The sequence below is a fragment of the Gavialis gangeticus genome, unplaced genomic scaffold, assembly GCF_001723915.1.
Source record: "Gavialis gangeticus isolate Ggan-Ray unplaced genomic scaffold, GavGan_comp1, whole genome shotgun sequence".
In the NCBI taxonomy this organism is placed as follows: Eukaryota; Metazoa; Chordata; order Crocodylia; family Gavialidae; genus Gavialis; species Gavialis gangeticus.
The window spans coordinates 112142278-112168436 of NW_017729024.1; the positions used below are offsets into that span (position 1 = coordinate 112142278).

General features: G+C 41.6%; 1 protein-coding gene across 13 annotated transcripts in view; it reads left to right on the forward strand.

The window, feature by feature from the left end:
• The window catches only part of MPDZ (multiple PDZ domain crumbs cell polarity complex component), a 160769-nt gene that overhangs the window by 63609 nt on the left and 71001 nt on the right, over positions 1-26159 (forward strand). For all 13 annotated transcript variants that reach the window (XM_019517589.1, XM_019517582.1, XM_019517586.1 and 10 more), the window contains exons 7-16: positions 1034-1162; positions 2468-2671; positions 6183-6297; positions 8072-8160; positions 9984-10179; positions 12868-12957; positions 19189-19268; positions 21416-21562; positions 22172-22336; positions 22868-23056. In XM_019517589.1, coding sequence (XP_019373134.1) covers positions 1034-1162; positions 2468-2671; positions 6183-6297; positions 8072-8160; positions 9984-10179; positions 12868-12957; positions 19189-19268; positions 21416-21562; positions 22172-22336; positions 22868-23056 — 1404 coding nt within the window. The remainder of the gene's footprint in view (positions 1-1033; positions 1163-2467; positions 2672-6182; positions 6298-8071; positions 8161-9983; positions 10180-12867; positions 12958-19188; positions 19269-21415; positions 21563-22171; positions 22337-22867; positions 23057-26159) is intronic.

Below are 26159 nucleotides of genomic sequence, written 5' to 3' on the forward strand. Positions count from 1 at the left end.
GGGTGGGGGAATTTTGAGGTGGAGGCTTGGCTGGCATAGTCTATTATTGCCATTTCTAGTTGATGAATGTTCACTTTTGAGGTATAGCCGTGTGCCCCATTTAGAATAGCTGCCAGGCTGCTCTGGAAATGGAGTCAAAATGCTCCCTAAATCAGGCACCCTTGCAGTTCTTCTTTTAGTTGCAGCTGAAATCTGGGGCTTACAGTGGCTTTTTCAGTGCACTCACATGATTTCCACAAACTTACATTAGAGGAGATATAGAGTCTTGATTCTTAGAAGCATAATAATGCAGCCAGGCATATGGGGGAACTGCTACATACAGGGGCGTTGTTGACTTCTGGATGCTGCTGCCGTAACCCCTCCAAACATCCCAAGGCAGCAGTCACAGTTAATGCTGCCACTAATCCTGATCGATGCTGAGTATTCCTACTGGGACCTTAAAGCACCCAGAGCTGATCAGGACCCTTAAGAAATTGATCTGTAAACTAATTAATTGAGAAGATGCATAGTGGGGAAATTTAGCCTATTGAATGAATAATGTATCTTGTGAAATGTCCATTGCCATTTCAGTTGAGCTAGTGATAATAGAACAATGGCAGCTCTTCATCATTCTTTTAATCCTACTGTCCTAGAAATAAGGGGCATCTTTATACATGCTCTGGGGATGAATGGGGGGAGGTGCTTTAATTAGAGTGGCTCTGAGAGCTGTTGTACCTAAAAGTGCCTGCAGCATCTCGTGTATTTTGAGTCCCGTACTTCAAAATGGTGGTGAAGATGCTTTAACTAAAATCTCATTCAATGAGCTTTAGTTAAAGCATCCCTGCTGCCATTTTGAAGCACAGGCATACTGAATACACAAAATGTGGGGGCTGCTGGAGTGTGCTTATTAGCACTCTCCAGCAGACTCGATTAACTGAGTCTGTTCCAATGCACTGTAATTACAGGCACCCAATATCCACTTAGCTTGTGACAAGTTATACTATGTGTGAGTCATTAGTTTAATGTTTTGCAAGCTTATATTTATTCCTTTCAGGTCCACTGGCAACATGTGGAAACTATTGAATTGGTGAATGATGGATCAGGTCTGGGATTTGGGATAGTGGGAGGAAAGTCAACAGGAGTGATAGTTAAAACCATCCTTCCTGGAGGAGTAGCTGATCAGGTAAATTAATTCTAGCAACTTCTTGTTTACTGTTTACCATAGTGTATAAAGTTAATGTAAGTCTGTCAGTGTAACATGAAGGAACAATAATTTTCTTCCACCTAGGCTGAAAGAAAGCAATGATAGTATAATAGAGATTGTGGCATTATCCTGATTAAGGCTGTATACCAAAAACAGAATTTGGCTTCTAAGCCATTTCCTCTGTTACCTAGTACCATTCCTGCTGTGTGCTGATGAGCATTTCGTATTAAGAAACAGTCTTTCCTCAGTTCCAATTCAAAACAAAGTGACCAAAATTTTGTATCCAAATTTGGTGATCTCAGTCTATTTTCCTAGGGGCTGCATCTACACGAGTGGCCGACTGTGTAGTTGTTACTGTGTAGTCATTTAGTACTTGCATAAAAGCAGTTACTAAATGAATGCGGAGTCACAGCATTATTGCACAGCACGATTGCTGCACAGTTTTTTCCCAATGCTACTGTGCAGTAGCTCGTTACTACTGTGCAATATCACTGCACTGTTAGTGCCCAGCAGTGCTACTGCGTACTAGTGTCTCATGTAGGTGCTCCCGGGGAGAAGTGTCTGTAACAGTCAGTGACTGAGTGGGTGTGGAGAATTACTATTCTTTTGACTAATAAAAACAGCCTGTGCAGGACAACGTTGAGGCACAGAGACAGGGTAGTGTTTAGAAGCTTGCACTGCTACGAACAACTCCCTGAGATGTGTGCCATTTTACTACTTTTAACGGGGACTAAATTCATATGATGTATTTTTGAATTTTAAAATGAAAGCAATAGGAGACTAAATTAAAAAATGCCTTAAGAGCAGTGTAATCTTAACAGATACCACAGTAAATGAGACATTTATTTTGTTTTAAAATTATGATTAAGCCCAAGGACCAGGTGTTTAAAGAAGGGTATGTATGCATTTGTGTTTGGTCATATCTTCACACAGTTGTGGATACTTCAAAGCGAAAATTCCCATCTATGCATGCAAGTGCTAAATATGGGGAAGCAGGCTGCATAATTTCACAGATTTTGCATGTACAAGTGAATGTCTTCTTTTGTTCTAAACATTGCTAGGTACACATGAAGCCATACTTGTCTCACATTGAGTGTATGCTTTCCCCCTCTGCTAAAATATGGTCTGATATTAAAAAATTATAGTCACATAGTCACACAGCTCTCATATTTTAAAACAACTAACCCACACATGACTTCCAGCTCATATGTTTAGGAAAGGGGAAAGAGCACTTGCTAGTATTTTTAATTACTGTTATGTCTGGTTGGTTACTTGCTCATCTAGCATGGAAGGTTATGCAGTGGAGACCATATTCTGAAAATTGGCGATACAGATCTGAGTGGCATGAGTAGTGAGCAGGTGGCCCAAGTTCTGAGACAGTGTGGAAATCGAGTGAAGCTGGTCATTGCAAGAGGTCCCATGGAGGAACCACCTCCACCAGCAGTCCCACCAGGCACCCCTATACCAACATCCGTGTCTGAGAAACAGGTAAATGAAAACAAAATATGTAAGATATGTTAAATGTTTTCCAGAAATTGGATAGCTTTTCATTTATTTTTTGAAAAACCAATATTTCAACAACCGGCATGTTTTCAGCCTGTATACAGGAAAAGCTGGATTCTAAAAGCAAAAGGTAGGATCCCCCTTACAGCTGGGGAAGTTTGTTCATAGAGGACTTTTAGAATTCAAGTTTGAAGGCACATGTATAATGCAAATAATTTCAGAAGTGTTTTGGGAACAGCTGAAAGATCAGGTGCTGCAACAACTCCCAGTGTTTTCCAACCCTTTCTGTTGGCTGCGCCAGCTGGATCTGTAGCGCTTTTCCCTGCCGGCCTCTCCTCTTCTTCCCCAGGCAAACTTCTTTATCTCCAGATTGTCACAACTTTCCATCAGACAACCCTTTCCTATGCCAGCTGGCATACAGCTGCAGGTCCTTTCCTAGGTCACCTGGCACAGCTTCATTTGCTAGCCAAATGCCAGCCATTCAGCCAGCTGCTCCCCTTATTTTTCCTCTGATGCTCCGACACTGCAACTTTTCTCCACTGCTTTCACTCTTTCCTGAGAAGCAAACCTGTCTACAGATGCCTCCAGGACCATCCATATGCCTAACTGATTCCCTCTTAAAATCATGAAAGTGTGTCAGGGGAGCAAAGAGTTTGTATAGAAAAAAGGTAAAATAGATTGTTAATTTATAACAAGTTCCCAGGTTCCATTTGCTTATCCAGTTGGTTGTTACAATGAAAATCACCACATCTTCAAGAGGCATGCTGTAGTAGACGTATCACAATATGTACAGGATTCCCTCACTTTATGCGGTATATGTGTTCCTGGAAAATGGGGTATAACTTGAGTTTGCATAAAGAGAACCCACTTTACAATGTAACAAATAGGGATACATTCCAAGATCTTGACTGTACTGACCCCCAGACCCATTTCTACCACTTTTACAAGACAATTTTGGTACTCATCAACAGCAGACAGTACACACAAGCATAGGGCAGTATCATAATGGGGATGGCAACTATGGAAATGTGTTGCAGATAACGAGCAAGGAGCACAGATCCACACAGGAGACTATATTTTGGTGTGCGTCACTCTCACAATGTCCTGCACAAAGCAGCTGACCGTGGGCTTCCACTACACCAAAGGCATAAGAGTGAATTTACCTTGCATATAGTTAATTCTTGATATAAAAAGGGTCATTGCATGAGAGTGAATTCGCACATACAGAACTTGCATAAATCGAGGAATGCCTGTACTCTAAATAGCTGTTTAAATAGGACATTCAAATATTCTTTTTTTTGGCTTTGTAACATTCCCCGGTAATGAATTGAGAAACTACTTAATATTTGTGTGGTAGAATCAATCCCATAACGAGCACAGAAATTGACACATTTAAGTAGATGAATAAAATAAAAGAGAGGAAATGGTCATTTTTTTTGTCTAAAATATATCTTATTTGCACTCAAAAATTATTGTCATTTTTAGCTTCTGTGACTATGTCTAGAGATAATCTTGTGCATATCAAATTATTTAAAGTACTTCAAGCCACATGGTTTTATTAATGGTTAGAGGCAAACTCTTGAAATGGTCTTTCTTATTTAAGAGTTTCTTACTCAAAAACTTAATTATTTTATAGTTCCCGAAAAGACAAACAAGGTAAGGAAATAGTACTGGTGGTTGGGATGGGCAGGTTCCTCTTAATATGCATATTAGGTCTTCTTGAAACAATTGGGGAAGGAAATTATTGTTTATCCCCAGAGAGAAACAGAAACTTATTTGATCCATGGTTCCAGCTTGGAATGTTATCCCTTTAAATTTTTTTGGAAAATGCAATGTACTGAAATGAGATTCTTCCGGGGAAGTTTGTGTGCAGACAATGTATTATAGAGAGGGATGAATAGCCAACTTGAAAATTTTGTTTATCTTCAAAGGAGAAGTTTTAGAGGGGCAGTTGATTCTCATGACTTCCTGGATCAAAACAGATTATCTTTAGGATTTTCTGGTTGTGATGTGATATGGTTGCAGCTCTGATACAACATCATTATTTTAGTATTTTCTATTATCAATGAAATTATGGAAAAAAAACCTGTTTTACCTCCCTCCTCACCTTTCCCCATGTTCTTATATTCTCTCGTGCCTTCAACACAGCTTCTCACAGAAGTCATTCTGTATTTGGACAGCTGCCTATCCCTGCACAAAATTTCTCTCTTTAGAGAAGGTGCAGACAGAGAAACTCTGCTGATAATAATGTTAGGCTTCTCCCTCTCTAATGCATAACAACATTTAACCCTTAGAGTTTGACCAGAGAACCTTCTTTAGGCGAAAGAAGTGAGGATGATGCCAGTGAACTGGCACTCCTCACTATGTCCCCTAGGAAAGATCTGTCCTTCAGAAATTCATCAGCTCACGCAGATGCAAGCAATTATCAGGCTGTAATCCTGGACCATTATTATCTCTGGTCCAAATAACCCTCTAATATGATGGGCAGATGTGCTTTGGAGCAGCAGAATTAGATGTTCTTCTCATACTCATAAACATCTAGAAATCTGTTCATTTATTCCAATAAAGGAATGAAGTCATACCCTCAGCTGCTGTACCTCAGCATAGTTTTACCAAAGTCAATAGAACTCTGCTGAGATACACCAGCCAATGAATTTTTATTTTGAACAGCAGCAAAAAAGCCAATTTGTGGAAATTATATACTTGAATGCAATGAAGTTAAGTTTTCCAAGTTGATTTCTTTAATACTAAGGCAGTTATTGTTGAGGTAGGTATTTAATATGCATTCTCCGGTTGTAATCATAGCACTTCCGTTAGCAATAAATAAATGATTTGTTACTCAAAGCATTCTTTTATATAGAGGACTGTAGTGGGTGTTAGTGGTGATTGTCATTATTTAGCTGCTGGAAGTATAATTGCTACCTTCTAAAATAGAAATTTCAAGGCTTGCTAAAAACAGGAAACATAATTGTTTAAATAGAAAAAGATTTCATTATGTTTTACACTTGGCACATATAGCAGAAAAAAAATCTGAGTAGTTATTGGGCACTTATTTAAAAGTGAATGCAGAAAAATATAACTTTATACTTCGTTATTTTACATTTAGCACATTGGTTCTTGTTATCTGCATAAAGCAGATTGAAAGAGGAGTTCTAGAATAACTCCATTCTATACACTGAAGTGTGTAAAGCGTCTGTTGTATAAATTATGTGCAAGACATTTGATGTTCAATTTTTTAAAGCTCTACCGGTCATTTATTATTCACCGAGTAATTCCACAGTCTGTAGACCTGTATTGGGGAGATTAGAAAAGTGGGTGGCAGGATCCCAGTAATAAGCAGATGAGGAATATTATCTGTGTAGCATGACTGTCTGAATTCCAGGACAGGAGCAGAAGAAAAGTTATTGCTTGTTTCTGACATTTGTCCTTAGTGCTTAACATCATGGAATGAAGTTGCATTTAAGAAGCTTTACTCTTTCATTACTTTTTTTTTTAGGCAGAGACGACTGTTGATAGCTATGAAGATGGTGAGAAATTTGATGTGGAGCTGACTAAAAACATCCAAGGATTAGGAATAACTATTGCTGGTTACATTGGAGACAAAACTTCAGGTAATGTTAAATCCTGAAGTTTTCAGCATAGACTAGCTAGTATGCATTACAAATTTGACTTATGCTCTAGTATATGCATCTATGAGCAAAAACTTTCTAATGGTTATAAAAAAAAATTAAAATCTTTGTAGTGGGAGATACAGATGTGATGTATGTTCCATTACAAACCCCATATTTAGGGATTATAAATTGAATTAATTAAAAAATAATAATTCTTGGCCAAACTTATAGCGTAAGCCTTCTTTAAAAAAATTCCAAAATAAATTGATGCAGCTATTTTTCAGGTAGATGGCTGCTCTTTTTTTTTCTTTAAGTAAATACATTTTTTTTGCATTTCTGCAGCAAGTAGGTTAATAATGAAAACAGTTTTACCTGCTGTTTTTAAAAACTAAATCAACTTCTGCTCCCAATCATGTATGTATATACTAAATCTGGATTATCTCTTGGTTTTGGTTATTCCATATTTATTTACTGGTGTAACTGCAAATGAAATTGGGCTGCCTAAATTAAACAAAAATCTAATGCTCACATGCAACAGTTATATTTCTAATAATTTCAACTGAATTTGAGAGAAATGATCCCAAATGTTATGATTGATCCATATAAAGAAAATAAATAATACATTATTATTATTACAACAGAAATAATAATAGTAGAAATTATGGGTGCCTCATGCATCATTCCCAAATGTTTGAGAATATGATGGTGCATAAGCATTAATCCTATACTTTCTGCACAGCCCTGAACTGTCCCCAGCTAATAAACCCAGTGTATAGCCCCATATATCTGTTGGTTTCTCCAACTCCCTACAGTCCATACTTGACACCTTTTGCCTTCCTAAACCCTCTTCTGACTTCTTACTCTCATATTTTTGCTCGCAATAACTAGTTAACTATTAATTGTCTTTTGGAGGACTGTCACCCTTTCAGTATTTATCCTGGATACTTCTGCTACCCTTTCTGGTTCTCATGGTCTCCATTGCTGCCTTTTGCCTTATTTAGGTATTACAGGATGAGTTAAGGCAACTATGGCAAGACACTTAGGCTGCTGACAGATGTGGGAAAAAAAAGTACCAAAAGAAGCAGCCCATTAGTTCAGCCTGTCTCCACAGTATCTGTATATATTGCGTGCTTCAGCGTGGCTTTTTGGAGCTTTAATTTAAAGCTGGTTCAATCAGCTATTTGATAAAACCACCAAAAAAGCCCCATGAAAGCACCCAATCTATATATATGCTGGATGCATTCTATATATATGCTGGATGAGACAGGTCCATCTAATGCAGTGCCTCTTCTGGGCATATGCTGGGTTCAGTGTGGGAGTGCGCTGAGTTTAAAGTGCTGTTTTTGTATTGTTTGTTTTTTTTTTTGCATCTGCAAGCATAATTAGTTTACAATGAGAACTAGCTGGAAGTTCAGATGAAATATTTCTCTCTCTCTCAGAAATTGCTCATGAAGTAAAACAAACAAATTTGCAATTATGTATCATGGAAATTTTGATGGAGTATGTTGACTTTTTTGTCACAGTTGGCTCCCCAGACTGGCAGACTTTATCAGTAGTTGGCTCTTTGGGTTTCCAGGCTCAATGCTTACTATAAATGACCCAGTTTTGCTCTTAATGAAGGAAGGCAGGAGGGAAGGGAGAGGAAGTTTGATTGGCTGAAATTCTTGTCTATGTTATGTTTACTTACTTTACTTTGAGGTGGGGGGGAGTAGGAGATTATTACATCTTTTAGACAACTTTAATAATAAATAATAAATTTGTTTTTAAATCCCAGAGCCTTCAGGTATCTTTGTGAAAAGTATTACAAAAGGCAGCGCTGTTGAACATGATGGTAGAATCCATGTTGGAGATCAAATTATAGCTGTAAGTGGACGTCAGTATATTTGAACTTGTATGTGAAATACAATCAAATTTGGTGGGTGTGGGGGTTGGAATATTGGGTTTACTTTATAGCACTGATCAAAACAGATGAAGATTTAGTGGGAAATGATGGCTCTTTTGTTTTGTTTAAATGTTTTATAACACTGTCTTTTTGATGATGCTTGTTTTATAAATAGGGCTCTGTTCCTTAAAAAAAAAAAAAGTGATCAGTGACACTTGTTTTCTTTTAGCAATAGAGAGTTCTTAGCATGCCCAGTGAAAGCAGAGATCTTATTCATTAGGTCTCATAGAAAGCAAATACTTGTTAAGTAATTTCAACGAGACCTAAAATTATACCCCACTGCAAGTTTCTTAGCTTCTCTGAGAAAGAAAAGACCCTTTTATAACAACAAAACTGTGGGTAACAGGTTGGAAAATTTCTCAAGATTCTTGATTGGAAATATTGGGTAGTAGGATTTGGAATTCAAATGCATAAATTATTTTTATCTTGGAGATATCAGAACTACCCTCTTAGCTCCATGTAAAGCAAATAGTAGAAGGAAGCTAATTTATATGTGGGCATACGTGTGTGTGTGTATGTGTGTGTTTTTACTGTGGTGTAAATATGGGTTACAAACAGCTAAATATAATAAATCTGAGTAGTTTTCTGGAATCTGCAACTACAGAAAGATCTGAGTTAGTTTGAGGCATAAAAAAAGGAAAGAACAAAAGAAAATAACAGGGTTCAATTCAACATGAAAAAGTTTAATAGTACAAGCTCATTTTATATTACTTTCTATTTAGACTATATTTAGACAAGCACTGAAGAGTTGGAAGAAGTTCAGAGAAGGACAGCAAAAATGATTAAGGGACTGGAGGGATTGATTTTTCATGCAGGGAGGATTAAAATAAAGGAATATGTGTATTGTATAGATAGGCAGGCCAAACAAGTACTAGGGTAAAGGGATATGATATCTCTGCAAGGACTTGAAAGATAAACACACCAAGGAGACATAGAAATAGGTTAGGATTTGGGGCTTAAGAGGAAGAGTGTATTTCTGGAAGTAATAAAACTGAGCAAAGGAATACTTTGCCTGAGTATCAGAGAAGTAAATTAAATTAAGTTTATTAAATGATAGAATAGCTTTACGGCAGACTAGATAGAAGTGCAGTTGCTTAAAACTGTGGACTAGAATAAGCAAGTATAGATTAACTATATGAATAGTGCTCGACTGGCTAAGGGAAAGTTGTAGGATATCTTGCATTTGATTTCTGTGATTCTCTGATTAAATAGTTAATATACACAGAAGATATTTTAAATTTTTTAAATATTGTTTACAGAGAGAAATATTTATGGAACGGTAGAAGAAATGTTTCCCTTTGCTTTCCTTATCACCTACCCCCATTAGATAAGCACTGATGATGACCATATTCGGCTCTCTTGCCTCAAATTTTCTACCTATAAGTAATGATGTTAGGATCACTAGTGTGTAGACAGTTATACAAACATATATCAGTATATAGAAATCAGGCATACATTATTTTAGCTTCCAGCAGCGTATGAAACAAAACATTAAAAACACTGGCTGTTGCTTACAGCCCTGCTACCTTCATTGCTGTTATGATGATAATAGTTGTGCGATATTATAGTCAAAACTGTCTCATGTATTCCATGCAACAGTAGCCATTGAGTTTTTTCTCCATTATCTACCCCTTTCATGACCTTGCTTTGTGACTTGCAAGTTACCTTGGAGGCAGAGAATACTTTAATGTATTTTTCTCTATCTGGTGGCTTTCTGGTTAATAGTCTCCTTTTAATCATGCAGGTAGATGGGACAAATCTTCAGGGTTTTACCAACCAGCAGGCAGTAGAGGTTTTGCGTCACACGGGACAAACAGTTCGACTCACTTTGGTCAGAAGAGGGCTAAAACAGGAAAATCACGTTCAGTCCCATGAGGACAGCAGTGCAGCTGTTCAAAAGGACATAATGTTCCATACAATGAATAATGGCACTGATAAAGGTAATTAGAACTGCTTTTACTTCAAGGAAACTGAATGCATAGCCTGAAAAGAAAATGGCAATAGAATTGTTGAGTGAAATTCCTTTCTGGTACTACTATCTATGCTGCTCTTCCAGGGATCGCTATTTGCATTTTTAATTAGTGCTTAGAAGGAGTAGCATTATTTGTTCATTCCTAAAATAGATTTTGATGTCAGTTGTCTAGACCACTGGTTCTGAACTGGAATATCATGGCACCTGGCCATAGGTGCCATGAAACCTCATCAGGGGTGTTGCAATACAGGCATGGCTGCCACAGCAGCAACTGGGTAAAACTGCCCTGTACACATTCCAGCTGAATTAGGGCTGTGATCAGCCTCAAGCACATGGAGCTGCTCAGCTGTAGCCCTTTCTAGTTCAGCCCCTCCTGTGCTCATCCCAGAAACAGAGGTACATGGGATAGTGCTACCTGCACATCTCTGTTTCTGGTCTGGACTGGGTGGGCCTACACAGCATGAGTCAGCTTCTGCCTGTTTTAGGCTGATCATATCCTTAATGTAGTAGGAGTGTATGTACATGCCACAGCCCTTCCCAGGTGGACAGTGTTTTATCCAGGGGTATAATAATCCCATTTGGGAAGCACCAAATTGAGGCAGCACCAACAGTGGTTCTCAATTGTGGGAGCTGCCAAATTTTAAAAAATGGTGGAGGAGTGCCCTGACTGAAAAGGTTGTAAACCAGTGTTCTAGACTCTTGCTGATATGTTATAAGGCTTTGAGCCTGAAAGTCCTTGCTTATAGTATAAGGCAGATGAGTGCAGAATTGGCCTGCTCCTGTTCAAGTATGAATGGAGAATACAAGCAGACACAAGTAGAGTAAGCAAAGACTTAGCCTCTTCCATGAGCAGAAGCCCCCTGCATTTCTGCATGCCATTTGAAGACTTTACTTGCATGAAATGCTGAAGATAAAAAAAGTGATGTTTGGGTAAAGACGACTGGTGACAATCTCATACAGTGTATGAGGTGTATTAGGTGTATGCATATCAGATGTCATTGTCAAATGTTGCCATCAGGTACATTAGTAAGGTTTTAATACAAACAGTTAATATTATGTTGTAAATATACATCTTGATATATATCAGTAAATCAGTGTTTTGGGTACATACAGTGTCCACACAGGCTGAACATAAAGAATTTTTTCAAATAAACCAAGTCATTGATCGCTATCAGAATTCCCAACTTACAAATTAAACCATAAGTACTCTTGTAGTTGTGCAAATCTTGCAAGAGCAATTGTTCATTGTATTCTCTCTCACTATTTTCAGACTCACATAAAACTATAAAGGAATCAACTTGCATAGCTTAGACTCTTCCATAGAAATTAATGTGTCTCCTGCCCAGAGATGTTCAAATCTTGTGACTGCAAGAAAGAGTTCTCCCACCTAATATTTACTGTCATAGTAGTACTTTTGGCAGAAAGCCTGTCCAATAGCTCGGTTTGAAAGAATAAGTGGTGTTATATATAGGGGTCTACGCAAATTGAGAAAGCAGGCAGCCGATTTCACTGGCAGATCATGGGGCTGGACACCATTTTTGTGGGCTTATCATGGCAGGCCCTCCCCCCACCCCCATGCTGCTGGTCAAGGGACCCAGTGGCCTTGCCTGTCACTACTCATTGATTGAGGGCTGTCCATTATGTGACCCTGTGTCTCTGCTGCTTTGCTGAGATGGGTGGGACCACATGACAGGCAGCCCTCTCAGCCAGTCAGGGGCAGGGACAGCAGCCATCTTGCCTGCTCCCCTTCATGCTGGCAGCTCTCCCTCCCCTCTTGTCCTCTGTCAAGCTGCACAGCTGGGCCACAGCAGCCATGAGGTCTGTTGACTCCCACTTGGGAGGCAGCATTTTATTTTTATTTAGTTCCCCTCTCCCCAGATTTCGCAGACATCATTTGATTTCGTGATTTCTGCAAAATGCACAAAGTTACAATTTGAGTAGGTTCCTACTTATGGATTGGTGGTTCTCAGCCTCTGGCCTGTAGATTAGATCTGTCCCATGGAGCTGTCATCCAGATCTTGGATCTCTACACAGGTCTGGAAATTTGGGAGCTAGGGTGCTGTAGTAGCATTAATTGCTGTTCTCTAATGCCAAATTTCTAGACCCAAAGGGAGGCCATTGGGCTGGGATGATGATTACAGGATTGATCCAGGGTGAGGGGTCACTCTATGGCCAAATCATGGCCTGTGGGATTGGGTTAGCATACTGGGTAGCTCTACAGCCAAAATTCAGCTTCAGACTGACCCCATGTACAGGATCGGGCTCTCAGACCTGTCCCATACCACTCATAGGGCTGAATGGATTGAGCATCACTGTTGTAGATCACTGTTATCATCTTTAATATCACCCAGAAATAAAAACTGAGTTAATAGATATATTGCAGAATGGCCAGCACACACAACCTTACAAATAGCAGAATACAATTGAGCACCATTTTCCCTTTAAAATAGGAAACTTGTCATAAAAAGCATAGTACTACAAAAAGAGAACTTCTTTTAAAAATAAAGCATTTCCTCCTAACACTTCCCTTACCCCTGTAGGATGGAACCATAACCTACAAAGAATTGTGCTGTCCCAACTCCAGTAAAAACTGGAGACAGATGTCTTGATGAATATTAAAATGCACAAAATGTCTAAGGGTATTCTTCTTTTCCAGAACCTTGTGAAAGCGAGCAGGGATCTTCATCACTGGCATGCATTGCCAGTACAGTAAACATCAAAGAGGACATTAAACAGCAAGAATCAGGTTCTTAATAATGTTCAACAGTATTTTTTCTGTGAAAATGCTCTCTCTGGTCTGTGCTTACACAAAAACCAAGCTTTCTGTATGGATCCCAAGTCTCAAGTAAAGTATTTGTGTCAAGATATGCAGGTAGAAAATGGAGTTAGCTACAGTCAGAAGAATATTTAAAAATTCTGATTGTTTCAAAACAAGTATTGGCATTGAAGCTTAGGGTCAGATTCTAGTCCAGGTATTAGGTGTATAAGTGGACTTATGCACCCAAGCATGATTCTCTTCCACCTTGAATCCCTGAAAGATAGTTAATACAAAATATGATTGGGTCCTCTTTCTTGCTGCTTTTTTTTACTCTGTCTTAAGGGGTAGATGATTATATGTTAAAAAAATATGTATATTATGAATTTTTAGGGACTTGAGCAGGGAGCAGTAGAATTGCATTTAGGTGCCTAAGGGTACTTACGCACCTAATAGGTGGAATAAAATCAGGTTTCTCGTAGATACACTTGAAATTAATTTAACTAAACATCTACTTGCTAAAGACAACAAATGAAGTAGTTGGATTTTACCATAACTTTTTTTGTGTCAAGTAGTAATCATTTGGTTTTGGTTCATCTTCCCCACCATTGTGTTTAAAAATAATAATGGGCTCCTATACATGTGCAGAGAGGCTGCTCTGATGCACTGTAATTACAGCAAATCAGAGTAGACTCGATTAATCATATCTGCTGGAGCATGGTAATCACCACACTCCAGGAGACTCCAGCATCATGTGTGTGTCCCTGCACTGAAAAATGGTGGCAGAGTGCATTAAACTAAAGCTAGTTCAATGAGCTTTAGTTCAAAGTGTCCCACCACCATTTTTCAACAGGTGCTTTTAATTAATGCAGCTCTTGGAGCTGCACTAATTAAAGTGTCCCCTCTCCCACCCCCCACCCGTCCCCATCTCCCAGAGCATATCTATAAATGCCTGTCATGGGGTGGGGCCTACGAGCGGCCGTGATCCCGCTAGCACCCCCTTGCTGTGCCAATTAGGAGATCCAGCACCCTCTTTTTCTCGCCCGCCACGTCTTTGATCTTATGTAGTTCTATATGGGAGGCTGCCTTTGATCTCCTGATCTCTATGGGTGACTTGGTGCACCCCCAGCCTTATGGGCTATGCATGCCTCCTACCTCCCCTTTAGCACGCCCCAAGCCTTGCAGTTGTCCCGGATGTTCTTAGGTCCCTAAGACCTCAGATGATCCCTCGCCCTCTCCGGGCTGGTCCTACCCTCTCTGGGCCCTGTCTCGCACACCCGGTCCTCTCCGGGCTCGTACCTGCGTGATCACCCTCCTTCGGGCGATCAATGCCGCCAGCCCTGTCTCGGGCCTTCACCGGCGCCCGCCCTACTTTGGTTCCCACGCTGGCCCCTGCTCTTCTCGGGGTTCCCGGGTGTACTCGCCCTTCTATGGGCGTTATCCGCGTGTCCCGTGCCCTGGTGCTATTGCCCTCGCCGGGCTCCTGTTCCCGTGCCCTTTGCCACCTGTCCCTGATCCACACGTCCGCCCCCTCCAGGCTTCCCTCGCGCGCCTGCCCCTCTCTGGGACTCTTAACTGTGCGCTCGCCCTTCCCCGGGGCGTCTATACAAAACCGGTGCCGCTCCAAACTTATGCTAGCCCTCCCTGGGCTTCACTCTTGCGAGCTGGCCTTCCCTGGGGTCTCTACCACGCACTTCTCACGCTCTCACCCTTGCTGGGGCCTGTTCCGCGCTACTCACGCCCTTGGCTCTCTCCAGGCCTGTTCCCGCGCTACTCGCACCCTTGGCTCTCTCCGGGCCTACACGCCAGCCCTGTCTCGGGCTTTCACCGGCGTTGGGGCTCAGGTGGCACGCAGCCGTGCCTGGCCCCCTGACCCTTCTCGGGGTCCTATGCCCTCACTGGGCCGAGTACTGCCCTCTCGGGCTGGGGTCTCAACCCCACACACCGCACCACCCTGGTGCCAAGCTACCATGCCTTCAGGCACTGCTCTGTGCCCCAAACAGGGCACCCAGGAACCCCCAGACTACTGGGGAGCTCCCGTGAGGCCTCCTCACAACCCTACAGCCTCACCTGGTCCTCCGGTGGATATACACAACAGAACCATAAGCCCACCCGGCTGTAACAAAACATTAGGCCTACTGGCTATACCAAAACAATAAGCCTACCAGCTACCACATAAAGTCCAGGCCAGCTTGGCTCTCTGGCCAAAGCCTCCCGGTCAGGCTTCTCTCTGCCTTCACCATAATGCTGCCCTCTATGTGCTCAGGCTGCACTGCTCAGTTTAGCCCTCCTGCAGAGCACTTACCCCTCAGGCTGCCAGAAGGGAAGTGCTAGCCAGGCTTCGGCCTGGCTGTTTATAAGGGCCCAGCCCTGCCCCCTTCTGGTCACCTGACCAACCTGGTTGCTCTAGCAACCCGCACCTGAGCTGCCCTGGCAATTAGCAGAGGCCCTAATCCCTACTTAGGCACGGGGCACCCGAGTGCCCCCGTGACAATGCCCATAATGATTCCAACTCTTTGTGACTATCCAAGTCCTATCTCAGGTTTCTTAATTCTTCTAATAGATTTCCCTATAGCGTGTTCTCCAAATGTATTTATATATGTCTGTTCTCTAACAGTGTTTGAAATGGAGCTACTTCTTTCTCGTTGGAAATTTCTGACTTTACTGTTTTCTGTCCCAGAATTTTTCTTTTCTAACTTGCACTTACTCTACCACTTAGATTGCCATGTTTGTATAATAGTCATGTACTATATAATGATACATCATCAAATACCACACTCTCATAGTTCTTGATGTTAATGTAAGGTCCCTGCCACATGTTCAACTTCAGATGTGATTAACGAGCTTAGAGTGCTCCTGTGACTGGGAGCCCACATCAGCTGCAGGCTCCCAGCCATGGGGATGCTTGGTGTCTCCTTGCAGCTGGAAGCCTGCATCAGCAGTAGGTTCCTAGCTGCTGGGACCCCTGAGGAACCCCCATAGGACCCCCATGGCTGGGAGCCTGCATCAGCTGACAGGACTCCCAGCTGTGGGGACATCTGGGGTGCCTCTGCATCTGGGAGCCCTGTCAGTTTGTTACTTGCCAGGGCAGGAAGAGCCTGGAATCATGATCCTGGGCTCTCCCTTCACTGGCAAGCCATGATGGGATCTGATATGTGACCCCGCAGTCATGCCTCCTGCCATGAACGTGTGACATGGATGTCTACACATCTGGAGGGGCCCTAAGTATTCTATCAGTTCCAGCCACAGATAGCAGCTGAAAACAGTACCATGGCTGTTTTCTAATTTAATTCGTTTTGAGTAGTCTGTCAACCATTTTTCAGGATTTTAGAAAGATGAGGAAATTATTGGTTTTAAAGAGACTCTCCTCAAATGCTTTAGTCGCATATCATCTTGGACTAATATTTTCAAACTTGAGTGCCAGTACGTATTTAAAAAAATTGCCGTATTTTTTCTTTAAGGGCACCTATATATGAGCAGTGAGGCTGCTTTGACAAACTGTAATTACAGTTTGTCTGAGCAACCTTGATTAATCAAGTCTGCTGAAGCGTGCTAATTACTGCACTCCAACAGACTTCACCATCTTGTGTATCAGCGGGGACTTGGAAAGAGCTGCAGGGGAGAGGCAGGTCCCAGCCCTCTGCCCCAATCTGCCTATGGTGCAGCTAGCAGCGAGCCCCTGGCTGGGCAGGGATTCCCCACCCACTGGGGGCTTGCTGCTAGCTGTCCCATTGGCAGATCAGGGTAGGGGGCTGGAACCTGCCCCACCCCTGCAGCTTTTTTCCAAGCCCCTTGCTTCAGTTGTCTGACTGGGGCATGGGGCTGGGACCTGCCCCCGACTGAGACAATTCCCAGCCCCTGATCCATGATGGCGGGGTGGGCACTGGAGAGCCTGTTGCCTGCTTAGCTCTGCAGTTGTGGAGATGGGTGCGGAATAGGCCGGAGAGCTTGTTTACTGCTCAGCTCCATGAGTGTGGAGCTGGGTGGGGAACAGGCTTTCCAACCTGTTCTCTGCCCAACTCCATGCTCATGGAGTGGGGAACAGGCTCTCCAGCTCCCATCAGCAGGGAGCTCCCAGCGCCAGCTCCACGACCATGGGGCCAGCACTGGGAGATCCTTATCTCCCAGCCTGAGCTCCATAACACTGGGGCTTGCCCTAGGAGATCCTTATCTCCCAGCACTAGCTCCATGACAGCGGGGCTCGGCCTGGGAGATCCTTATTTCAGGCCGAGCCCCAAGAGGTAAGGATCTCCCTGGCTGAGCCCCATGACTGTTACAGAGCTAGTGCTGGGAGATAAGGAACTCCTAGTCCCTGCTCCCCGATTGTGATCTCAGAGTGGGGGTCTTGGAGCTCCCTGCTGCCAAGGCAGGGGGACATAGTCCCCTCCTAGGCTTTGATAGTGGAAGCTACCCTGGAAATGGGCAGCTCCCAGGGGCAGGGAACAATCTCCTTTCCCCTGGTGGCTGGCTGACCAGAAGCAGATTTGCTCCCAGTCAGGCGTCTACACGAGCACTATTGAGTAGTTAGTAATTGCAAGTAAATTTGCTACTTGCATTTTCAGGTAGCAAATTTACTCGTAATTAGTGAGATTTAGTGTGCAGTAAGCATGTGCACATGTAGATGTACATGCTTACTGCACAGTAAACTGCACTACTTCACAGTAAAATATTTCATGTAGACGCACCCAGTTTGTCATCATGTACTTCTAATTGAAGAATTTGGTTTTGATCATTTTGTGCTAACCTCAATCCTTGTAGCTTTAATAAAGATGTTTCTGTTAAGACTGTTAATTTTGATTTTAATTTAATGGTGATATCTTCAGTTTCCTTTCCTACTATCAAATCAGAAATAAAGGAGCAATAGAAAGCTGCAATTTCTCTGTAGTTTTAGTTTCCAGTTAAATTTTCAATTATATTAAGTCACTTAGTACACTGCCTTGCCTAGCATGTCACTGTCTTTCTCACAGCATCATTCCTTTCCTTCCCTCCTTTTGAAATCACCCCTTTGTTTTTCTTCATCTATTTCACATTTAGTTTTTTGGAAGAAGAAAATTTGAGTTGAGGACTTGCATTCTTCCACTGCCCTCTAGGGACCAGAGTTTCAAAGATATAGTTTCTAAATTTGTGCTCACAATTTTGAGAGCATAAAATCTTAAGTTCATGTATGCAGATTGGGTACTTGGACTCTAAAGATGGAAATTCCTTTAAATGCACACAAGAGGTCTCTTATGAGGTGCGGTTGCAGGATCAGGACCTTAGATATTTAATTAGTGAACAGGTGTGTGTACCCACATACACCCCTTTCCCCCCACCCCCCACAGAGTCTGCTCATATGTGCAATTCAGACATTTGAGGCATATAAATAATTTGTCCATTCAAAATTGTGTACACAAATTTTAAGGTTGGACTGAGGCTACTTTGAATATATGAGTATAGGTCATATATTCCATAATTTTTCTCAGTTTTTGCATCTAGCTTTTTAAATTGTCTTCATGGGGTTGGGGAAGTATATATTCATAACTTTATACTGTATCTTGCTACTAGGAATTTTCATTTTACATTAGCAAACAGAGATCTACAAATCTTTTTTTGGAAGTGCATTTTCTTGGAAGAGCAGAGTTGAAAGACACTTTGTGGTGCATATAAGATGCGAAATGGAAAAGCTAGCGGATGGTACATAGATGCTAACATAATGTTTGAGCCAGTGTCAGTTAAAAAATAGACATACAAAATTAGGTTAAATTCATATATCATAAAGGGATTTTGCTATGAGTTCTACACTCTGGGCAGAATATCATCTTACTTTATGTGACCAAATGGCAGTTGCACAGACACATAACAGCCATCTCTGCTGCTTGTAGTTTTCAGTTCTTTTCTACATCTAGTGTGGATGGGTGGCTATTGAACAGGTGCATTAAGCTGTAATCTCCCCAGTTTAATAATACACAATGATTTTGTATGATGCAGGTAGAACCTTGAAGCTGTTGCAGCAAAATTACCTTCTGGCCCCTTCTCTGGTGGTTCCCAGTGTAGTAGATGTTCACTTACAGTAAATCTAATCCTGGGTGTGAAAATCATGTTATGTTTTCAGCTAATATACGACAGTTTTTTCAGTACTACAGAATACTTTGAATCTTACACAGTCTTTGTATCCTATTAAAGATAGATAAATAAAATAACTGTCAGGGTTTTTTTACTGTAGCAATATTTATACAATTTTAGGTTTCCAGATAACTTCCACAGAGGAAGCAGCACTGAAGAATAAATGGCAGAGGATTATGGGTTCAAATTATGAAATTGTGGTATGTATAGCCTAACCATTGTTGTTAAATGTTCTTGGTTTTGTTTAGCTATAACATTCACTATGCTTAGTTTTTTATGTTTATGTGCATATTAGGGCTGTGCAAAATTTCGACAAGTGTTTTGTTTTGAAGCTGTTTCAATGTGTTTTGAACTCCATGGGGCTGGGGGAGCCACTCAGAGTGCAGCCCTGGCTCTTCCCTGCCTCTCGCCAGTGGGTTGGACTCCAACCAGCTCCACCAGCTCCACAGAGCTCGGCCCAGCTGCGCTCTGAGCGGCTTCACCACTGGCTCTCCTGCCATCTGCCACCGCTGGACTGAGTTCCATGGGGCTGGCAGAGTCGCTTGGAGTGCAGCCCAGTGGCAGGAGGTGGGGAGAGCCAGGGCTGTGCTCTGAGTGGCTGCACCAGCCCCATGGAGCTCAACCTGCTCTCCCAGTGCTGCATGACTCCTTCTGGGAGTGCAGGCCCCTGGATCTGTGTGCGGGATGTGTGCTGCCTGGGGCTAGCAGCAGCACCAGACTTCCTGGTGCTGGGCTCAGGCTGTGCCTGGCACTGGTCCCAAGGATAACCTGTACTTACTGGCTTGCATTGCACCACCTGATATCAGCAGAAATGCAGTGAACCAAAGAGAAAGATCACAACAGATGGAAGATTCCAGACATCCACTCTATGGTCATACAGAAGTAATAAAACGGCTTAAAGCGCAAAAGAGTTTTATAACTAGTGCTTTACCCTTGGACATAAAAGGTGACAGAGCTTGACTAAAATTGTGAAAGTAAAGATTATGTGCAATCGGATGCCTTGAAATGGACCTGGAACCCCAGGGGATATTTCCAGAGGGGCTGATACAGACTGGTGAATACAGTGATGCCTGAACCATGTGCAAACACAAACCAGGAGATCCAAAACAAACATGATCACATGGGGCTACTGTAATGACATGAATATGTGCGAAAGTAGTGATGTGCAGGCCATGGTGCACATGCTCATTTGCTGACTCCTTGGTGAGACCTGTACAAATGAGGACCTTACTGCAGCAATGGAAAGAGCCATTGCTTGTGCATGATTCTAGAAAGACGTCTCGTTAATAATGAGGACGTGAGAAGAAGACTGTAGGGTTAGGCAGAACTTCAATTTCTATGCTTCATGGACCCCAGGTGTTTTGTTTCTGCTATACTAACCCAAAAGAGCTCATCCCTCCCTCCCCATTTACTGTTTGGCAGAGCTGGCCTACCACACTCTTGGTGCACCTACATGTACCATTAAGGCAGTGTGACAAACTCCTGGGTGCAGTGTCGGCTCCAGGCTCTGGGTGGCAGTGTCAGGTGGTAGAGAGACTGGCTGTAGCACAAGTGCTAAAGTACAGGGTTAGGCTGCAGGCATCCCCTGCACATTAGCACTCTTGTGTCCCAGCAAGCCTCTGTCCCTGTCTACACATCGTTGCAGTGCAGGTAAGTACTCTGCCATAAGATAGTACCGTCCCTGACAGTACTGTTGTACAGCAGAGTTAATTTAGTGCACCCTAATACTGGCACACATGTAGATGGTGACAATTTACTTTGGAACTAATTAGTCAGCTCCGCAGTAAAGCTTACATGTATATGTACCTTCTGGGAAGTAAACTGCATCATCAGATCAAATATGCTGGCTCTCTGCTTGAGAGCTCTCATGGTGGGGGAGGGATTATGTGGAATACTTAATTGTGAATTCATGGATATTGTATAAAGACATTGTTTTACAAAATACTGTATTATTAGCCTTTGTGGCTGCATAACATTTGATGGATTGAGCCCTTTGATATTTAATCGTCATCCCGTTTATTTGCAGTTCTGTCTGGATACTTTTTGTCTACTGATAGGCTTTGTTACCAGCTTACTTGGTTCTTTTAGAAAATAGCATAGGGAGTCACAATTGGCTGTTTCCATTTAACTTTTATTATGATACTGCTATCTTGTGTGGGTATAGAAAGCTGATAAGCATGGATGCTTTTTTAAATGCTTGAACTTGTAACTTAAATGCTAATACTTCTGACAAAATTCTGAGATTTCACTTATAAAGTTTTTAGTCTATCTTATGTGATTGTGCATAAGAAATAAATATGTTTTAATATTAAAACATATTAAAATAAGTTTTTTTAAATCTTTTTAGGTGGCTGAAGTTAGCAAATCTAGTGAAAATAGTGGGTTAGGGATAAGCTTGGAAGCTACAGTAGGACATCATTTCATCCGATCTGTTCTACCGGAGGGACCAGTTGGACGAAGTGGCAAGCTTTTTAGTGGAGATGAGCTGTTGGAAGTAAGAGATTATTCCTACTTTGTTTCTTTCTTTCTTGAAGGTGGCTTACTTCTCACATTGAATGTTCTTTTGCATGTTGTATATCTTGTCACATACAGTTCCAACAAAATAAGTGTGATTGATTATTTTTCATGGCAGCCCATTTTTCGATGGCAACCCATGAAATGTATACAAATTCAGAATTCAGTAAAAAGAAAACTTTCTTGTTGTTGATTTAAATTAACACTTTAAAATCAAAATGTGAACTTGATTTTCATGTTTGTGGGAGACCAGAGGACTACCTGCTCATGTGCACTGTGCATCTCTCCACACAGGTCTGGTTATATCACTCAGTTTGTTACTATTAGTTCATTTGCTATTGCACTGGGGTTGGGTGTAGCTCTCAGCAAAGGGTCCCATTCATGGCTAAACCTGTGATAGTTTTATGAAGTGGCCACAAGTTTTGATGAGACCAAAAGTTCATATTCCACTTTTGACTATCATGTTAAAAGCTTATTTTAGATATGATCTAACTCTGTGTATTTTTTCATGCCAAAATGTTTTTTCTCATTTCTGTTCTTGATCATGGTACTAGATGTTCTGTTTTACTTTCTTTTTTTTTCCTTGCAGGTGAATGAAATATCTTTGCTTGGTGAAAATCACAAAGATGTAGTCAATATTTTAAAAGAATTGCCTGTTAAGGTGAAAATGGTTTGCTGCCATCCAGTAGCTGCGCTTCCCAGTCTCCCAGAGTTGGACAGTCTAAGTCTCTCTGAGGTTCAGCTCATGGAAAAGGTCTTCATCTTAATTTAAAAATTATCTCTGAGTGCTTTACTTAAGGGGCCAGCATCTTTATGCTCCCTCTTCAGAAGGGGAAACTGAAGCACATAAAGGGTGGTCAGAGAAGTCCAAGGTCACCTAGCAGGCACCTAGTAGTTAGACATAGAATCCAGGATGCCTGAGTCCCAGTCCAGTGCCATATCCAGAAGGACACACTGCATGCACTGGCTGGAATAACTTTATCAATAGTCTTGTATAAGTGACATTTATAAGGAGCTCAGTTACTGCATACATGAAAGCTTTGTTATTGTAAATAGTCTCTAGGTTAAAGGCACAGGTTAGAGCAGTGGTGTCAGACTTTTTGGGTCCTGTGGTCTGGATCCAGTGTTTGAGTGGTTTTACACCCTCCATATACTCAGCAGTGTCTCAGCTTTCATCTTGGATTTGGTGTGCGTGGCAGAAATTGGGCATGGGGTAATTCATAAACCTTTAGATTTGCAATGCTAATACATGAGCTTGGATGGGTTCTTTTTTCGCATTTTTTAGCCTCACATAGACCTTGGTGAAGCCATTGGTTCTTCAGAGACGGAAGGTCCTGATTTGAAAATGGCTGATATGGGTCAGAATACTGAGGAGGTACAAGGATCTCCTTTGGCAATGTGGGAAACAGAAGTACAGCAGATTGAATTGGAGAAAGGAAACATGGGACTTGGATTTAGCATCCTAGACTACCAGGTAACACCTGCCTTGCTTATTTTAAGGAAAGCTTAAAAGAATTTTGTGTTAAGTCTGGAGCCCGCCATATTTTATATTTTACATGTCGGGTTAACATATGGGAATCCTGTCAGGTTTTCATTATAGCCAGGGTTCCTGAATTTTACTCAGACCTCCCATTAATTGTATAATTCATTCCTTTTACTGGATTAAGATTATGGGTTGTATTGTGGTATTCCTGACACACACACATCCACATAGAGTGCTAGACTTACAAAAGGCTTGGCTTCTTATTTGTATGTGAAATGAATTTCACGCCCAGCTCAGAGAATTAAGGCATCTAATTTCATAATTTGCAGTAGCATTGAGGTACTTAGGGCTAGATCCAATAAAGGACTTAGGTGTTTAAAGCAGGGTTAATGTGGGATCGAAGCATCTAAATACAAAATTGTGATTCAGAAATCCCCACTCAGCTGATGCCTAACCCTGGAGTTGCCTAAGTGCAATAGGTGTTTTCATGTTTGATTTTAAAATGTTCCTTGTTGTCTGGGATCCCTGCCTCTTTGCATGCCTGCAACTGCCTCAGCCTGAGCAGTCTGGTACCTTCCACAAAAGTCTGATTAGAATCCAGAAACAACGTGCTGCCTAAACTCCAAAGAGGTGTGGAGGTTAAGATACACCCTCATCCTCAGCATTTTGTATTGTTAGTTACAGGTAGCTCCTGCCTAGCATGGAAGGTTTTTGGGTTTTTTTATCACTGTTCTGAAGTATCAGACTTTCCCAAAAGATGTTTAGGAAGTCTAGATGTCTTCTGTTCCAGGGACTAGGTGCCTAAAAGTCAAGAGATGCAGGCTTTTACACGTTTGAGTATTTTATTGCACATAGCCCCATGATATGCGACTATTTTGATTTGCATCCAATGTTTAGTTGTCATTTTCTGTCACGATCATGGCTCCATAAAGTGATGCTGGGCTTTTAAAAAATATGGCCCACATTTTTTTCTTTACATGAGGGATTAAGTAATATAAAAGGGTCACATTGTTTGATAATGGCTTCTAATTCCAAATCTTGCAGACCAGCAGAGAAACTGAGAGCAGTTCTTGAGAACTTTGTTATAAGTGCTAGAACATATTACGTATTTATCCCTGTTGGTTCTTGAGGATTTCATGAAATGGGTTCAGCGTGCAATATTCTGTATACTGAAGTAATTTATAGTTTTGTTTGTGCCTCTTTGTTTCTTCCAGGAATATAAATGGTGAAGTAAAGTTAATGCTTTATATTGTTTGGAAGGGATTTTATTTTTACTATTCTATCAAAATTGCAATTATTGCTTAGTTAACTGTGACTAAAGCTGGAGTTTTGTTAGCATGAGTGATTCCACTTATATTTCTGAATTCCTTTTTATTGCATAATGGGATGCCCAATATTCTCTCAAATGAGCAGGCTATCTACCTCAACAAGGGGGATTTTTAATATACCTGTAATGCAGAACCATCTCAAATGGCATTATAGCTGCTCTTGAACAAAATTACTAAGGACTGCCCACTCCCAAGTAATGGTTCCAGCTATTGCAGGTTGCAACCTGTAAGATATTATGGTTATGATTTCATTCTGTATTACAACACAGCAGTTGTCATAAACTGTCAAAGATCTTGCTGCTCTTCTGTTCTTTAGATCAACACTCTAGTCACTTGTTCCTGTGTTTTTTATACACTGTGGTAGTGTTTTAAGTGTTGGCATGTGAAGCTGCTACTTTAAGGGTGTGGACTGGTATTACATTTGTGCTGGGAAAAATGCCTTTCTTTTGTCACAAGGAGCTAGCTAGCATACAGCTGTTTGCAGAAGAAACCTGGTTCTGCCTTCACCCAAGGAATGGCAGGCCATGTCTGGTCAAGCCACTGGGATCCTGACTGCAGCAGGGGCAGGGATTGTCCTGCCCCCGCCCCCACTTTCCCCAGGCATCAGCTGGAGACAGTTTATCTGCTCTGAGGAGGGGAGGAGCAAGGGAGCAGCTCCCAGTCACCCCCTGACTACAGAATTCTCCTTTGAATCAACTTTGTTGCTCCCCAGCCAAGAGGCTAGAATGCCTATATGCACCCTTTCTCACCATGTTTTCCAGTGCTGCAGATTTTCTGGAAATTTACAGAGCTGGAATATAACACTTAATAGTAGAACTTGCTGTAGGTCCTCTTTTGTAACTTGGAGTTCATCTTTTGGAATCAATGAAGGTTAATACTCAGTGATATGGTATTTTTTGTGGGGGATGGTTCTGTCGTTCCTGCATGAGCCTGAATTATTTAAACATTTAATGATAGTTCTGACCCTGGTCTCTATGAAGCAGATTCTCAAAATATTAAGGAAATATTAAATGTGTATAGCAAAATCATAGAATTGTAAAAAGTAGGGCTGGAAGGGACCTTCAGAGGCCTTCTAGTCCAAACCTCTGCTCAAAGTAGAATCAACCCTATCCAGAGCATCCCATACAAGTTCATATCTAATCTATTATAAAAATTATGCAATCAACCCTGCAGGACAACTACAGAGCATATTGCCCAAAGACATGAAAAACACCATAGCCTGTCACTGTCAAAGCAGGGGGATGAGGGCTGTCAATGTCCTGCCCCTGCAAGTGTTAAAATGTGCTTGAGTGATCCAAGAAAGAGGACCATTTCTCCCCCTTATGGAGGAAGGCTAAACTCCCATAGTCTGTACTAGTCTAACCATGCGATAAAATTCTTTCCTGATCCCAAATATGGTGATCAGTCTGACCCTGGTTAAAGGGGCAAGGCTTTCCAACCTAGAAACTTTGGGTTTTAGGCCTTCTGCAGGAGTATTGATACACCTCAGTCAAAATCCCCAGCCTTGACTGCAGCCAACACCAATGCTTCTGAGGAAGGCAAAGCAAATTCCTTGACACTTGCAGCAATAAGGAGGGAAAAAATCCTCCCTGGCCCCATGCAGCAACCAGCAAAGCCCAGAAGCATGGGAAAAATTAAGAACAAAAAGAACTTACTTGTTCTTGGTCTTTAGTTATAGTGTGTGCTTATGCACTGTGTGTGTGTGTGTGTGTGTGTGTGTGTGTGTGTGTGTGTGTGTGTGTGTGTGTGTGTGTGTGTGTGTGTGT